Source organism: Terrapene carolina, unplaced genomic scaffold, assembly GCF_002925995.2.
Source record: "Terrapene carolina triunguis isolate 2854851 unplaced genomic scaffold, T_m_triunguis-2.0 Scaffold62, whole genome shotgun sequence".
Lineage (NCBI taxonomy): Eukaryota > Metazoa > Chordata > Testudines > Emydidae > Terrapene > Terrapene triunguis.
The window spans coordinates 43,631,556-43,647,694 of NW_020664413.1; the positions used below are offsets into that span (position 1 = coordinate 43,631,556).

Below are 16,139 nucleotides of genomic sequence, written 5' to 3' on the forward strand. Positions count from 1 at the left end.
TAATGGAGTTTTATGTTGATTTCAATTTATTTTTTTAAATCGTCAAAGTTCAGATTTGGTGTAGGTCTTTTAATGACCACAGATCCCGCTATTTGGATTTCTCTTCTGTGACATTCAAAAAAATAAGTGCGCTGTCAAATTATAAAACTGTATGTACTGTTTGGGTAGAGTATGTTTAATTACAAGTAGGGTTACCATACGTCCGGATTTTCCCAGACATGTCCGGCTTTTTGTGCCTCAAATCCCTGCCCGGGAGGAAATCCCCAAAAGCCGGACATGTCCGGGAAAATAGGGAAGGAGGGAGGGGCCGGCAGTGCTCGGCCGGGGGCTGGAGCCGCTGGGGCCGGCGGTGTTTGGCCGGCGGTGCGGCAGTGCGGGGCCGGGGGTGCGGGGGGCCGGCGGTGCTGGGCTGGGGGCCGGCGCCCCAGGGCCCGAGCCGAGCCAGGCGGGAGACGCCGGGGCCAGAGCCTCTTGGCCTGGGCCGGCCGCCGGAGGGAGCCACTCAGCCGGGGGGGCTGGACTGGGCCGCGCCCCCCAGCCCCAGCTTACCTGCTGCCTGCCTGCTTCAGGCTTCCCGCGAATCAAGTGTTCGCGGGAAGCAGCGGAGTTGGGGCGGGGCCGGGAAGGAGCGGGGTGGGGTGGGGGCGGGGCCCCGTGGAGTGTCCTCTTTTTGGACATTTAAAATATGGTAACCCTATTACAAGTCTATTGTTGGAGGGTAGACTAAAATGACTTTTGTATCCCTTGTTAGTGACAATGAAGCAACACATTGATTGGCTTAAACTCCATATTTTGTATTGTACTAAATTAACTTTTTCAGGATTGTGTTGCCCAACAGAAAAATGGCAAGAACTCGAACTTTATGGATTTCTTCAGTGTGTATTGGAAAAAAGATTGAATCTGGTTACGATTAACATTAGCAAGTAATGGGATTAAAAACTAGCTCAAATACAAATGTGAAAATAAGGCTGAGCTACAGTAGCAAGAAATTAATTGAATGGTTCTTTGTCCTATGTCTTCTGGCAGAGAAAAACTATCAGCCTTCCAAAATACATTACTTGGTAGCTCCATAGTGTAGCTTTGACAGCAGTATCAAATGATTAACAAATTACCCAGCTGTGTTTATTACAATGTTGTGTTCTTTAACTGAAGAGAAGTTTAGGGTTAGCAGTTTTAATTGTCTAAAAAACTGGAGTTTTTCTGTCAGCAGTGCTAAAATACTCAGGAACAAGTTCTATGTTACTTCACAATCAAGCCTGAATTAGCAGGGGATCCATAAGACAAAGAAATAGGGATTTCCAGCAGTGATTTCTAGACTTTAGGCTTAAGGGCGTGATATACTTAAGGAGTGACAGAAGCAAGGGTTTGTGCAGTGAACTAGACTCCATGTATCTTCAGTTACATGCTCCCTTTATGGATGTTTTAGAGCAGTAAACAATCTTTCTTGTTTAGGCAAAAGGCATTTGCCACTGAACTATCAGCTATAAAATAATGACAGTTACAGCTATATACAGTGCACAGTGGACTAGAACTTTTGAACATAAACCAGAAACTGATGAGGCTACTTCAAATCTAGTTTCCTAAATAAACATTATCAAAAAAGGCACTTTGATTAGATCCATCATTATACAGTAGGACCTCAGAGTAATGAACACCTTGGGAGTGGAGGTTGTTTATAACTCTGAACAAAAACATTATGGTGGTTCTTTCAAAAATTTACAACTGAACATTGACTTAATACAACTTTGAAACTTTACTATGCAGCTCAGAAATGCTGTTTTTAACCATCTTAATTTAAATGAAACAAGCACACAAACAGTTCCCTTACTTTGTCAAATTGTTTAACTTGCCTTTTTTTTAGTAGTTTACATTCAACACAGTACTGTACTTGTTTTTTTTCCCCCTCTTTCTGCTGCTACCTGATTGCATACTTCTGGTTCCAAATGAGGTGTGTGGTTGACTGGTTAGTTCGTAACTCTGTGGTTCTACTGTATGTATCCTGCTTTTCTAAAAATATGTCCTATGTCAGCAAAAAAACTATCGGTCTTTCAAAATTAGGCTGCTGAAGAGATAAAATTGCATCTGAGGGCCTTGCCAATAAAAGCCATATAGCATTCTGTGTATGGAGGACATAAGTAGAGCCCCACAAATCTGCAGATATCCCCTTTATAGCCGTGGACTGTGTTTGCAGATTGGATGCAGATACAAGTTTTATATCCATGCAGGGCTCTACACATACGCACTCAGATACTGTGGTGCTAAGTACTCTAGAAATCCCCGTAAATGTAAATAATGAATGCATTTCACACTGACTTCACTTCCATTCCTGCTGGGTCCCTGTTAAGTGTCTCAGGGTTGAAATTCACAAAAGTTTTACTCTGACGCATTTCAATGTAATCACTTACGGAACATAGCAAAGGTTGCAAAAAGGGCTTTGTCACCGCAAAAGGGGTACTCTTCTCACCGCTCAGTGGCTTCTGGCAATTCTGGGTATTAGCTCCGCCCAGGTCAGTGCCCCTTCCACCATTGCCGCTCTCCTGTCACTTATGGAATCGCTGTACAGCTGCTTCGTGACTCAGCCTCCAGCCATATCAGGTCACATCCTGGTTCTACCTTCTAGGCAGGGCCAGCTCCAGGCACCAGCCGAGCAAGCTGGTGCTTGGGGCGGCAGCTTGTAGGAGGCGGCATTTCGCCCAATCCTAGGGCGGCACGGACGCTTTTTTTTTTTTGTTCCGCTCCGGCCGCCCTGTAGGGGGCAGCGGCGTGGAGGACGGAAGCGCCCTGCAGCAAGCCCGGCAGGGCAGCCTGCGTCCTTCCCTCCCAGCCGACCGGAGCGGTGCGGAGCCCTCCCGGCAGGGGGCACGGCGGGAGGGGCCGCGTGGCAGCGCCCCGCTGAAGCCCTGGCCATCCCCCTTCTCTCTCTCCCCCCGCTCCCTCCCCCTCACATCTGCAGGGCAGGGAGTCCCCCTGCATCCTGGCTCCGGCCGCACTGCAGGTTTTTTTGTTTTGTTTTTTTGCTTGGGGCGGCCAGAAAGCCAGAGCCAGCCCTGCTTCTAGGGGACTCTTTCAAAGTCTCTCTGCACAAGCAGCATCATTCAGTTCTCACGCCTGCTGTCCTAACTACATCACTCCCACAGTGACTCAGGCAGTCTTCCCATTCACTGCCCCAGCAATACCACTCTGCACTGGTTAGCCTAAATATGCCCTATTTGCAGCTTAATTGGATGCCTGAAGCTGCCTGGGGACAAGGCCACTCCCCACCATAAATCAGAATGTCTTAAATTCACTCAGCATCCAAAGGGGGCATGTGTGGATCCCCGAATTAGAGCTGTTCTAACCATGCCACTTTATACAGAGTGTAAAGGAGTCATGCCTGAAAAGGTGAGTGGCATAGGAATTGCTTTGGTAGCTTTATGCCACTCAGTGATTCTCGCATGCTGGGGGAAGCCTCCACTGACATCAGCATTATGGCTGTTGCACCACTCTGGCAGCCATAATGGGGCTATAGAGTAGTATCTTTTGTTTTATTGTATTTTTTAACTTTTCAGTGCCCTGGTTGGGAAGGAATTCCAATCAGAGACTGGAAAGGTCTCTTCAGTCACCCTGTGTCCATTGCAGTTGTAAGAGCTTGTCTTAGGAGGCTGTTGTACAGTCAGACAGATCCCATTGTTTGGACGTTTTCCTGGTATTCAGCCAATCTTTTTTCCCTTTATTACATCTCATTATTACCTTTGCATATTACAGTCCTCCATTACCTCCCATAACTAAGGTCAGCATAGAGTTGACTTTGCGCAAGTGGCTGTAAATTACCTTTCTCTCCCCCTTCCTTTTTATTTACCCAACCCCACCATTATGAAATTATGAATCGTGCCTAAATTTTAGGTCTAATTATTTAAAATGAGAAGTATTGTCAGTGGAAGAACACTTAATAATATATGGTATTTTACTGTCACTTGCACCAGTTAAGTTAGAAATTATTGTCCTAGACAAGGTTCCTGCAACTGGCTCCAGGTGGGCGGTTTGAATGCATTTAATTAACTGTAACAAGGAATCCTGATCATTAGGCTCAGAGAGGAAGTGTAGCACATTAGAACATTCATGTTGTAATTCTAACATTTAATAAAAAGTACATGAATAAAAATAATTTTCCCTAAATTGCACTGATGTGCATAATAGACTGATAAATTTGACCAACTACTCTTGCACCAAATTAATATAAGACCAGTACATACAAACTGTATTTCATGAAAAAATATACATCCATTATCATGACTAGTCAAGACAGAATGGTGGTGTCTGTAAAAATATGGCACTGAAGGTACCTATGAAACAAAGCGCATCTCAATATTGATGAACAATCCTTGGCCAATCTTTGGCTAAATAAATTGGGGCTTTGATGGCAGAAAGCTTCCTAGGATTCTCTCTTTTGTACTGGAAGAATCCTAAAAAGAGTGGATGAAATTAGAAGTCTTGTTTGTTTTCAGTTTTTTGTCCAAAACCGGTACAGTCATGGGAAGCTCCCATTGAAATCTCAGGATCAGTCCACGTTCTGGACAAGTGTTTGTACAAACTCACACTTTATAAGGAAGGACAGGTGCATTCTGACGAGAGATGCTTTTGTTTCACTGGTCTTGTAGTGCTACAAATCTCAGATCAAATTCATACTAGAAATTATATTTGTGTTTATTTTCAAATTGCCCCAGAGTATCCTAGGCACTTTACAGAATCATATAAAAAGACCAAGTCCTTGTCCCAAAGAACTTACAAGCTAATAGCCTGCTCCTGCTTCCATTGACATCAGTGGTACAGGACCAAGCACTAAAACCCTGATCTCTGTGCAGACAGTCCCCTGCACCCACACAAAGCTCATTGCAGAATCAGGGCCAAGGGATGTATCTACACTAACATTTTTCTCTCAAAGTTTTCCACCTTTGCAACCAATGTGGCAACTTCACAAGCATAGCATTGATGGAAGTCCTGGTGTAGACAGGTCTCCAGGCTCCTGCAGTTTTGTTCATCACTTAACTCATCCAGAGCAGATGTAGAAGACATGAGAATAAAACTGCTGGCACTTTTTCTACACTAGAGCTGCACTGGTTTTAGCAATGGCAGGAAGTTTTAGGGAGAAAAGACTAGTATAGACAAGGCCTAATTTTAGATGCCCTGCAAGAAAAGGATGGCCAGGGAAAGGAGTATGGGAGAGCAATGGTTACAGTCATAGGATTACACAGTATATTGTTTCCGCTTGTCATTCAGATAAGATATGTATATGTCCCTAGTCTTGGGATATGTCTACAGCAGTGGTTCCCAAACTTTAACAACCTGTGAAGCCCTTTCACTAAAATGTCAAGTCTCGCGAATCCCCTCCTAAAAATGAATATTTCCAGGGATTTTCTCCTTTACCTGAGTATAAATTATAAAAGCAGTGATCTTGGAAATATGAAATTTGTTTTTATGACATGCTTATTGCACACTATTTATTATTATTATTTATAATTACATTATTTTTATTACATTATGAAAATGGCAACACTCTTCCAAGATCTCACGTCCGTAGCTTGTATCACTTTGAATAAGCCTGTTATGAGACAAGGCTCCTATGTTTCATCAAGGAGTATCAGATTTGAAACAGCATGAAGGTATTTAAGAAGCCAACTCAAAGAGTTCCTCCTACATAAGCATTCAGTTCTTGTGTAGTCCAGGCAAACAACGCACATTACAACAAAGCTTAAACTTGTTCTTCATAATAATTTTAAAAACAATACTAGCTGCCTATTTAATTTTAAAAACAGCAAAAAATACCAACCTCCCTTTCCATTTCTTATAAGGAGTCTTGAAGTTTAAATCTCCTCAGTATGATAGATATGCTTGCTTTGATCTGCGTAGCTCTTGGAAGTCCAGGGGCTCCAGGCTGCTGGCCCAGTGCTGCCCGGGGTCCCTAGGAACAGCTGTGTCCGCCATTAGAGATTTTTTTCCCAAGAACCCCCTGTAACATTTCATGAACCCCAGTTTGGGAACCACTGGTCTACAGGGAGGTGTAATTCCCAGCACAGGTAAACATGCACATGATAGCACCTTAAAATAGCAGAGTGGCTGTGGCGGCTCGGGCTGACCACCCTTTTTTGTACCTGGAGGTTGGGCAAGATTGTACTCAGGGCAAGTCTACGCTATAGTGCTACTTCGGCGCAGCTGCACCGCTGTGGTGAAGACATGCCATGCTGATGGGAGCGCGCTCTCCTGTCAGTGTGATTACGTCACCTCGGTGAGAAGCGTAAGCTCTGTCAGTGGGAGAGTGTCTCCTGCCAACATAGCGCCAGAGGGGAAACTTGTCTCACTGGGGTGTTTCCACACCCATGCACAGTGTAAGTTAGATCAAATTAAGCAGTAGTGTAGACCTGCCCTTAGGCAGCTTGAGCAGAGCTAGCACATGTATGTGTACCCATGCTGGGAATTACACCTTCCAGCTTCTATGTAGACATACCCTGAGTCACAATCCTTCCCATCAGTGAAGCAGCAGGTATTTAAGGAGCAGCTGTTTTTGGTTAACTTTATTTTAGCAATAAATCTCTAATTGCACTAATCAATTTTTTTAACCTATAAAGTAAAATTTTCTGTAAATTTTAAAGCATAGATTTCTCGTCACTGAAAAAATGTGATTGCTTTGTTCCTTTGTCTGATTTGTTTAGCCTATTTGGAAAAAAAAAACCCAAATATTGCATTATTAAAGTGTGTTAACTGAATTTTGGATGTGCCGGCAACTAATGTGGTAGGGCAGCAAGACAGTAGCAATTAACTGCACAGATATGCTACATAGCTAGAATACTTAGCGGTATATGTGTGCCAGAGCAAATCTCCACTACTCCCAATCTTCTGCTGGCCTAGGTGAGGGCTGCCCCTTAGCTTTTGCCAGGGCTGAGTAGGCCTGAGTCCGCGAGCTGCATCTGGCTCCCTGCAGCCACCGTGCTCCGCCATCTCTAAGCAGCATATTGACCTAGTGGAGAATCAGGGCCATGGGGCTACTTGCATTTTTACATGTAGACACATGATTAAACACTTTGGGTTCCAATGCTCTCCACAATCTCTAATCACTGGATCCTTGGTGCCCTGATCCTATTGTAAGTGCTTCTAGTCTCTGGTTTGCTGATCCTTGTGTCAGTCATACTCCATCAGCACTGTGAGGGAGGGAGTGTTGCTCTGTTCGACAGGTAGAGAAAAGAATAAAATGTAGCTTGGTAAATTTAGCCGGCGGCTGTTCAGTATTTAATGCTTGAATGTGCTGTAGAAAAAAAACTGATTGGAAATAGCCTGGTGTGTTGTCTTAGCTGTGTATTACACTCTTTAGTATGGTCTCCACATATCAATAATGTCGCAATTGCTGAAGTTTTCAGTCACCAGTGAAGCTAAAGTATCTCTCACACCATTGGAGCATGGGGTACTGTTTCCAACTGTTGTAACACATTTCCCAAACCTCAGTTAAAAGTAATACAATGACTAACCTTTTGATTTAACAATTTTCTCCTTTGAGCATATTTACTGTTACAGTGTTATCTTATTTCTGAAGTTGTGGCAGTGTTTTCTCAACTGTGAGAGGGATGTTGAATATTGTACCAATAGGGCATTTTCTTCCCCTCTTATAAAGGTGAGACTATTCTAACCTTCAAAATAGCATTCTCCTCCCCACATGTAACCGTATCCTTTTACATAGGACTAATAGTAGCATAGATGATAACACTAAATAATAAATGGAGAGTTATTGCACTTAGATACTGGGCTATTAATGGATAGGTGCCTTGTTCCAAGATGGTGAGTGATTACCAGATAGTTTGGCTCAAAGCTAGACGCCATAGCAGTACTTAATTGTGACTGATTCATTTGGCTGAAATATGTCGCTATTGTAATTCAGCTATTTCATTAATCTGATTGAATGCTGTCCAGCCATTAGAGTTGTATGAGAGAAAGGTAGCTGACACATGAGGCAAGAACACTAGCCTCTGCATTAGACTATAAAATAACCATTAGGACAACTAATGCTGAAATTGAATCGCTTCATAGAAATTTAGTTTCCAAGCATAATATTAATTAGCTATAAGCCTGATGAATATCAAGAATTAATTAAAACTTTTCAGTGGCCTATGTGGGTTTTAAATATTATCATTATTGCTCCAGTATTTTTAGTTCTTATGCTAATTGCTTTTTAGAAAGCATGAATGGAATAATCTACAGTAGCGATGTGAGGTACAAACAATTTACTGCAACATTAAGAACTATTGCTTGGCATCCTCCTACACAGTTTTCACTCTTTCTTCTAAAATTTATCTGCAGTTTTTGTTAACTCCTTTGTACATGCAATACAAATCAGAAGGACAGGGGTCAAAGTTTACAGGCCCAAATTTTATCCGTAGTATTTCTTTTCAACAAAGTTAAAATAATTATAACCTGGAAGCTGTCTACTTTTATTTTTGGTAAAGGGACAATAGCTACAATAACACCAGAGATTATTTTTAAAATTTATTTAAAAATGCTAGCTAGAACTCCTGATTATTTTTGCAATATAAAGAAAAGGCCTCAAACAGACTAATTATTTAATACATAAAACAGTCACTGATTAACAAACATGAATAAGCTATGAATTATAACTGGAAGAGAATTCATAATTAAAATCAGCATTTGTCTGTCTCTTGAATGTCATCTTAAGGCTAAAAAATGCTTCCATGTTTATGACACAGGATGTGTGGATGCATGATGATGAAAAAGTTCCTCTTCTGCATATTAAAGCAGGAAAGAAACTGGTTTATAGTAAGACATGAGTGCTCATATTGCCACTTTCTCAAGCTATGTTACTCTGCACAGCCATCAGCATGGATCTCATCAAGAGAGGAATCTGCAAATGTAAAATCAAAACATTACCTTAAATTATGGTTTTGTAGAGGCTTACTTATGTCTTTTTAAATCAGTGCCTGCTTTATGGAGAAATAGTTTTGTTTTGGATATTTGTGAAGGGATCTAGACAGACTCTCACATTTTTATAGCATTAATTCTAACATCCCAGCAGTTGGGAAAGTGCTAGCTCATTATTTCATAAACAGTTTTGTAACATTGACATCAATTCAGTTGCTAGAAAATTTGTATAACATGCGCTTTCCTTCCTGAGGAAAGCGTCTGTAATATTATCATTTTTAAAATATACAGCATGTAGTAACACAAATATAGAAATATGGGGGTTCCTATTAATTTGGGGGTGCTGTGTTACAATAGATTCAATTCCTTATTTTTTTCCCCATAAGAGAACCTTAAACTTTCCAGGGTAGGGAGTACAAAATTTTACTCTATCTTATCCTAAACAAGTGACAGTAAACATGTAACAGCTCAACACTACTACACTCGTTAATCACAGGTACTTTTATAATTTAATTTTATAAATGGTTAATAGATATTACAGACTGGAGTAGTATATTTTACAGTTGGGTATAAGCACATCCATAGAAGGTGTTTATAGATGGCTATAAGCCATGGTTACAAACAATCTGTTCACCTGTTGGAGCCTAACAAGCTCTAAATCAATTAACCACTTATCAAAACATCTATTAATTGTTTATTATATTAACCCTTTATAAACTATTCATAAATGTGCCCTTAATATAAATTGTGACAATTTTTTTTCTAATGCCCCAGAGCCAGTGAGTGGGTGTGAGGTATAATTTCTTTTTTATATGTATGTTCCATGTAGCTGGAAGGACAGAACACAGAAGCTTACTGCAGCTAAATACTCCAAAACACAAAGATGGGAATTGTGTTTAATACAGTGATAGTCCAATGAATCCACATTGCCAGAACATGGAATGGTTAATCCAGTCCATTGCCAGAACATTCAAAAGTAGTAAGGTCCTGATTCTGCTAGGTACCTACGTACAATGCCTAGTTTTAAGCAATAATCCCCCACTGAAGTCAATGAGAAGCTTGGCACCTGCTGAAGTCATGTAAATGATTGATATTAAACATAACTGGTAAAAAGGTAATCACTACAGATGTTATTCACAAAGGTACAATTGATTCTCTCTCTCTCTCTCTCTCTCTCTCTCTCTCTCTTTTTAAATAGTGCTGGCCCTAAAGGAGATAACATTTATGAATGGAGATCAACTATACTTGGACCCCCAGGTTCTGTATATGAAGGAGGTGTTTTTTTCCTGGATATCACATTTTCATCTGATTATCCATTCAAGCCACCAAAGGTAAGGGTAAGGTTTTTATTTATAGTAACCAAGATTTTTTAAAATGACTAGTGATTTTTGGAGAAAGGCATTGATTTTCAGATGAGTGCTCAGCATTTTCTGAAAATCAGGCCCCTTTAAGATTGTGACGGGTTGGATCACAGAAACCCCCTTGGGAGCTGCCACCCGATGTGCAAAGACTACCCCTGCTTCTGTTTTCCCTGCCAGCTCAGGACTCCAGCACCCTGTCTTGCTGAGCCAGACACTCCCGTCTGGCTCCAGACACAGACCCAGGATCTGAATCACTTGTCCCAAAGCTGCAAGTTTACCTGAAAACAGCTCACAGAAGTGTGCTTGTCTTTAGCACTCAGATGCCCAACTCCCAATGGGGTCTAAACCCAGATAAATCCGTTTTACCCTGCATAAAGCTTATGCAGGGCAAACTCATAAATTGTTCGCCCTCTATAACACTGATAGAGAGATATGCACTGTTGTTTGCTCCCCCAGGTATTAATACATACTCTGAGTATATTACTAAATAAAAAGTGATTTTATTAAATACAGACAGTAGGATTTAAGTGGTTCCAAGTAGTAACAGACAGAACAAAGTAAGTCACCAAGCAAAATAAAATAAAATGCGCAAATCTATGTCTAATCAAACTAAATACAGATAATCTCACCCTCAGAGATGCTTCAGTAAGTTTTTCTCAGACTGGACACCTTCCAGGCCTGGGCACAATTCTTTCCCCTGGTACAGCTCTTGTTCCAGCTCAGGTGATAGCTAGGGGATTCTTCATGATGGCTCCTCTCCCCCCTTTGTTCTGTTCCACCCCTTTATATATCTTTTGCATAAGGCGGGAACCCTTTGTCCCTCTGGGTTTCCACCCCCCTTCCCCCACTGGAAAAGCACCAGGTTAAAGATGGATTCCAGTTCAGGTGACATGATCACATGTCACTGCAAGACTTCATTGCCCACTTGCCAGCACACACATATACAGGAAGACTCACAGGTAAATACAGCCATCTGCAGACAATGGTCCTTGTTAATGGGAGTCATCAAGATTCCAAACCATCATTAATGGCCTACACTTTACATAATTACAATAGGCCCTCAGAGTTATATTTTTATTTCTAGTTTTAGATACAAGAGTGGTACATTTTTACAAATCGGATGATCATACTCAGTAGATTATAAGCTTTGTAATGATACCTTACAAGAGACCTTTCGCATGAAGCATATCCCAGTTACATTATACTCGCTTATTACCATATTTTTCTAAAACTATCCCAGTTACATTATATTCACTTATCATGTTTTTATAAAACCATATAGACTGCACAACGTCACAAAGATGTCCTAAAAGATGCCCCAAAACCACCTTTGAAAATCTTGGCAAACAATTTCCAGAAATATGTCTGCTTCACAGTTCATACGGTTTTTTTCCAACTTTCCTAGTGGTCAATTGAGTGATAATTCTAAAGTAATCGGTCAGGAGTAATAGGTAGGGTGACCAGATGTCCCGTTTTGGGGGACTTTCTTATATAGGCACCTATTACTCCCCATCCCCTGTCCCCTTTTTTCACAGTTGCTATCTGGTAGCCCTAGTAATAGGTGAAAAACTAATTCCAATAAAAGATATCTTCTCTTTACACATAAGTTTCATAGCAATCAGTAACAAAAAGAAAGGATATTAGAACTGAATAAATTCAACTAAAAAATGTTACATTGTACCTTCCGGTTGGCTAAGAATCCTATGATAGTATCCATTATTATAAAATGTCAGTGTAACTGAAACTGATTAGATCTGCCTTTTTGACTGCCACTGCACATTGAAGTGTCTTTTTTATTTATTTATGTATGTTGGTTCCTTGGGGCACTACAACATAAAGAATAATGCATTCTCAGACTTCCCGAAAAGCACAAAACACAAACCATAATGTTCTTTGATGTAAGTTTGTTTTCATGGAATGATGAAGAGTTTTTGCAGAATATTTCTAATTCCACATCAAGATTATACTATTATGTGAGTTGGGTGAGTTTCATCAAACATTCAGATGTCTCCCAAAGTACAGTAAAATGAAAATGGATGTTTTACTCATCTCTGCCATAAACTGTGCCTTCTGCAACTAATGCATTGAAATATTTCTCACTCATTTTGTTTATGCACAGAAACTATTTTCATACTATACGAATATTAATCTGAAATCAATTAAAACAGAAGGATGATGGCACTTACTGCAGTAGAAATGTGTTATAAGTATAGTAATTCCTGCCTAACAGGGATGTGATGATGATGATTTAGTATGTAAAATGCTTTGAAGATGACAATAGCTATACATTCCCAAAAAAGCAATATTTAAATGGATACTAGGGTTGCACAGTTAGGTACAGAAAAGTAAGGAAAAGATAAAGCTAAGATTACACATGCAAGCCAAACCCTGTCCATTTTTTCATATGTATGCATTGCAATAAATTGTAATATAGTCTTGCTCATAATCAAACTGTTACTCAAACACAATATAATATTTATACTGAATACACGCTGCATTTGTAGTACTATGTATGACTCTGTGTGCATGCCAAAGAGTCTGTATAAAAGTGATTTACCTACCAGATGTGCAGTGAATGAGGCCAAGACTCCTGCAGAGTTACAATGAATGAAGCAAAATGTGCACTTTTTTAATAAAGTGCATTTTACAAAATATGCAATGAACAAGAAAGGTCTTTGCAGAAGTTCTGCTCCATTCAGAGTGCATCCTTCAAAACTTCTGCTTCCCCAAAGCTAGGGACAGGCTATTCATAGATAGCATTTAATGATTTTTGTCTGTAACTTTAGGTTACTTTCCGTACCAGAATCTATCACTGCAACATCAACAGTCAGGGAGTCATCTGTCTGGATATTCTGAAAGACAACTGGAGCCCTGCTTTGACTATTTCAAAGGTTTTGCTGTCTATTTGTTCTCTCTTGACAGACTGCAATCCTGGTAAGCAAATTCTAATTTACCAAGCATGAACTCTTGCTCATTTGCTGCAAAAATGATTCAGTAGATGATTCTCTACAGAATAATTCTGTCATTCTTAAAATAGATGTTTGAGATTAGAGATTAAAACCCCTTGTTTTATTTAAATCCATCTAAACGTGTATCGTGGCAAGATTGCTCCCTGTAATATATTTTCTAGCCTTTGCATAGCCAGTGCCAAGATCTGCACATCAGTCCTTAGCTCTCATATGGCTCTCTTCACTCATCCATCTTTAAGGAGGGTAAATAGCATTATCCCGTTTTGCAGAAGGAGGAAACGGGGATACAGAGAGTTGACATGACTTGCCCAAGCGTACACGGCAGGTTAGTGGACAATCCAGAAATAGAACCCAGATCTCCTGACTCCCTGTCCATTGCCTTAACCACTTGACCATTATATGAAAAACAGCTTCCTGTTCAGCCTCCTTAAATATATTTTTTGGGGAGGGGAAGAGAATACAAACTGGAAAGAATATGGGCCAATACTTTTAAATCAATGGATTTATTCTGGATTTACACTAGGTTAAATGGGAGCAGGATTTGGTCAAGGGTTTTATCATGAAAGAGCCTTGAATTCGTTAATATACACAACACTATGCATTCATAAAAATGTTGTAAATTAGCACATACAGTTACTCTATGAAATATCTAAGTTTTCATGTTCATTTGAAGCTACACTCTGATGTTTTCAAATAAAGGAAGGGGGAAAGCAAAGAAGGTAAAATGTTAATGGTGTATCCTATCCCTGTAAACAAACAACATTTCAGCTCCCCTGCTTTTCCTTCTCTTTTATTTCAAGTTGTTAAAGGGGTTGAGCTGGGAGTGAGTTGACCAGGGGAGGGAGCCAGAGCTCAAATTGAATGAGACTGGGGGAGAGCGCTTCCCCTGGTGCTGGGGCCTGGATACTTGCGCTTCGCTGCATGTGTCTGTTTTTTGCAGTGTAGACATACTCTATGAGGGACCAGTCAGGAGAATGGGCTTCCAGTTGAGGCGGTAGAGTCTGGTGCGACTGTATGAAAATTTAGATGACTGTGTGGTATTTAATAAGCTTGGAAGTAACCAGCTGCTCTTTTAAGGGTGTCATGAGGAAATCTTTCAGACCATGCTTTTGTCACCTCTGACTGGTGATGTGTTAATCTGCACAGGAGCAGTTTGGCCTCCTGTGGCATGTGAAGTTTTTTTTTTTTTAAGTTTAACATTTTAAAAGTGTGAAAATATTCTATATACATTGCATAATATCAAGCAGTTCCAGACACAAATGGCTCATGGGTTGCTTCTAGTTTTACACAACTCCAAGCCTGTAGCTGTTGTTCAGACAGTCAGCTAAAATGAAAAGCTATAACATTTTAACACAGATGTCTGTCTGTCTTTTAAATAAACTAAACGTTGGAGCCTGCAGATAATCAAAACAGATTAAAATCCTTCCTATTCATTCTGCTTTGGGTGTTTGTTCTTGAAAATGTCTTATGTGTCAAGCCCTCTGCTACAAAGCCTAGCATTTTCTGGCCTAACAAAGAGTGTATTGGGAAGCAAGTAATGTTTTTAATGTTTCCTTTTTTAATAGAACGATTTCTGATGTTGTTTTTCTTCCCTATCTTCTTCTCCTTTTACCCCAAACCATTACAGCTGATCCTCTGGTCGGAAGCATAGCCACTCAGTACCTGACCAACAGAGCAGAACATGACAGGATAGCCAGACAGTGGACCAAGAGATATGCAACATAAATGACATAAACTACTTGTGCTCTGTGAGGGTGCAGGAGGCAACTTTACAGTGTGCAACAAATCTTTATAGCCTTTACAATACGGACTTCTGTGTATATGTTATACTGATTCTACTCTCTGCTTTTATCCTTTTGAAGACCGGGATTCTGCCCCCTAAAAAAGGTAAATGCTATCAGGAGTAGAACTTTGTAGCTGTAGATTAGTTATGTTTAAAAAGCCTACTTGCAAGTCTTGCTTCTTTGGGATATCAAAATGTATTTTGTGATGTACTAAGGATACTGTTCCTGAAGTCAACCAAATATTATAGTGCATTTTAGCCTAATTCATTATCTGTATGAAGTTATTAAAGGTAGCTGTAGATTACTAGGAATTATGTCATTTGTATTAAACCCAGATCTATTTCCAATATGTGGTACATGCTGTTGTGAAAACTGTTTTAACTTTTACCTTTGTCAGTTTGTAATGAAAGGATTTCCTTTTCCCCTTTGTAGCTCAGAGAGCACCCAGTGTATCATCTCAAACACAATAAACATGTTCCCCAAGGAGCAGTTTCTTTGTTTTCCTACTTTAAATTAGCATTTGAGTGAATTTAAATATAACAGTGATGCAAAGCTATTGTATCACAGGTCCCGCTGGATCATCTGGTAAATTAATATACACAAGCAAAGGCTTGCTATTAAATGTTTAATGTATACCTCTGGATTGTTTAAAAGTAAAAAATTTCCACTGGATTTTTTTTTAAACAGGAAATATTTTCCCGTTTTTTTTTTTTTAAACTAAGAAGGTTATTTAAGTTAAAATTAGAGCAGTTAGTGAGAGGTTGATATGGCAGTTATTGTGGATAAATTATATGGGCCCAATCCTGCTCCCATAATAGTCAATCTGAGTTTTCCATTAATTTGTTCAACTGGAGCAGGGCCAGGCTCTTGATAGCTTGAGGCTTCATTTCTTAGTTTTAATGGCAAGAATGTGGTTCGCCCAGCCAGAGAACTGCAATTGTCCATTGAAAAGTCTCTTCCAAAGCCCGATTGGATGCTTTGTCAGCTCTCTGGGAAAGAAAGGACTAGAGGAGATTTAGGCAGGGATTATTATAATGATAAGAGATTGGAAACACTTGTGGGGAAGTGCATTATTGCAAGTGAAACTAAAAATCAGAAGAGACTTTTAGACTTCTCACCAGGAAATC

At 40.1% G+C, this 16,139-nt stretch overlaps 1 protein-coding gene across 3 annotated transcripts in view; it reads left to right on the forward strand.

Annotated features, from left to right (window-relative positions):
- The window catches only part of UBE2E3 (ubiquitin conjugating enzyme E2 E3), an 88,553-nt gene extending 73,052 nt beyond the window's left edge, over positions 1–15,501 (forward strand). For all 3 annotated transcript variants that reach the window (XM_024204024.3, XM_024204023.2, XM_024204025.3), the window contains exons 4-6: positions 10,097–10,229; positions 13,046–13,193; positions 14,856–15,501. In XM_024204024.3, the coding sequence (XP_024059792.1) occupies positions 10,097–10,229; positions 13,046–13,193; positions 14,856–14,953 (379 nt within the window). In that variant the 3' untranslated portion in view covers positions 14,954–15,501. The remainder of the gene's footprint in view (positions 1–10,096; positions 10,230–13,045; positions 13,194–14,855) is intronic.
- Positions 15,502–16,139: the final 638 nt, after the last annotated feature.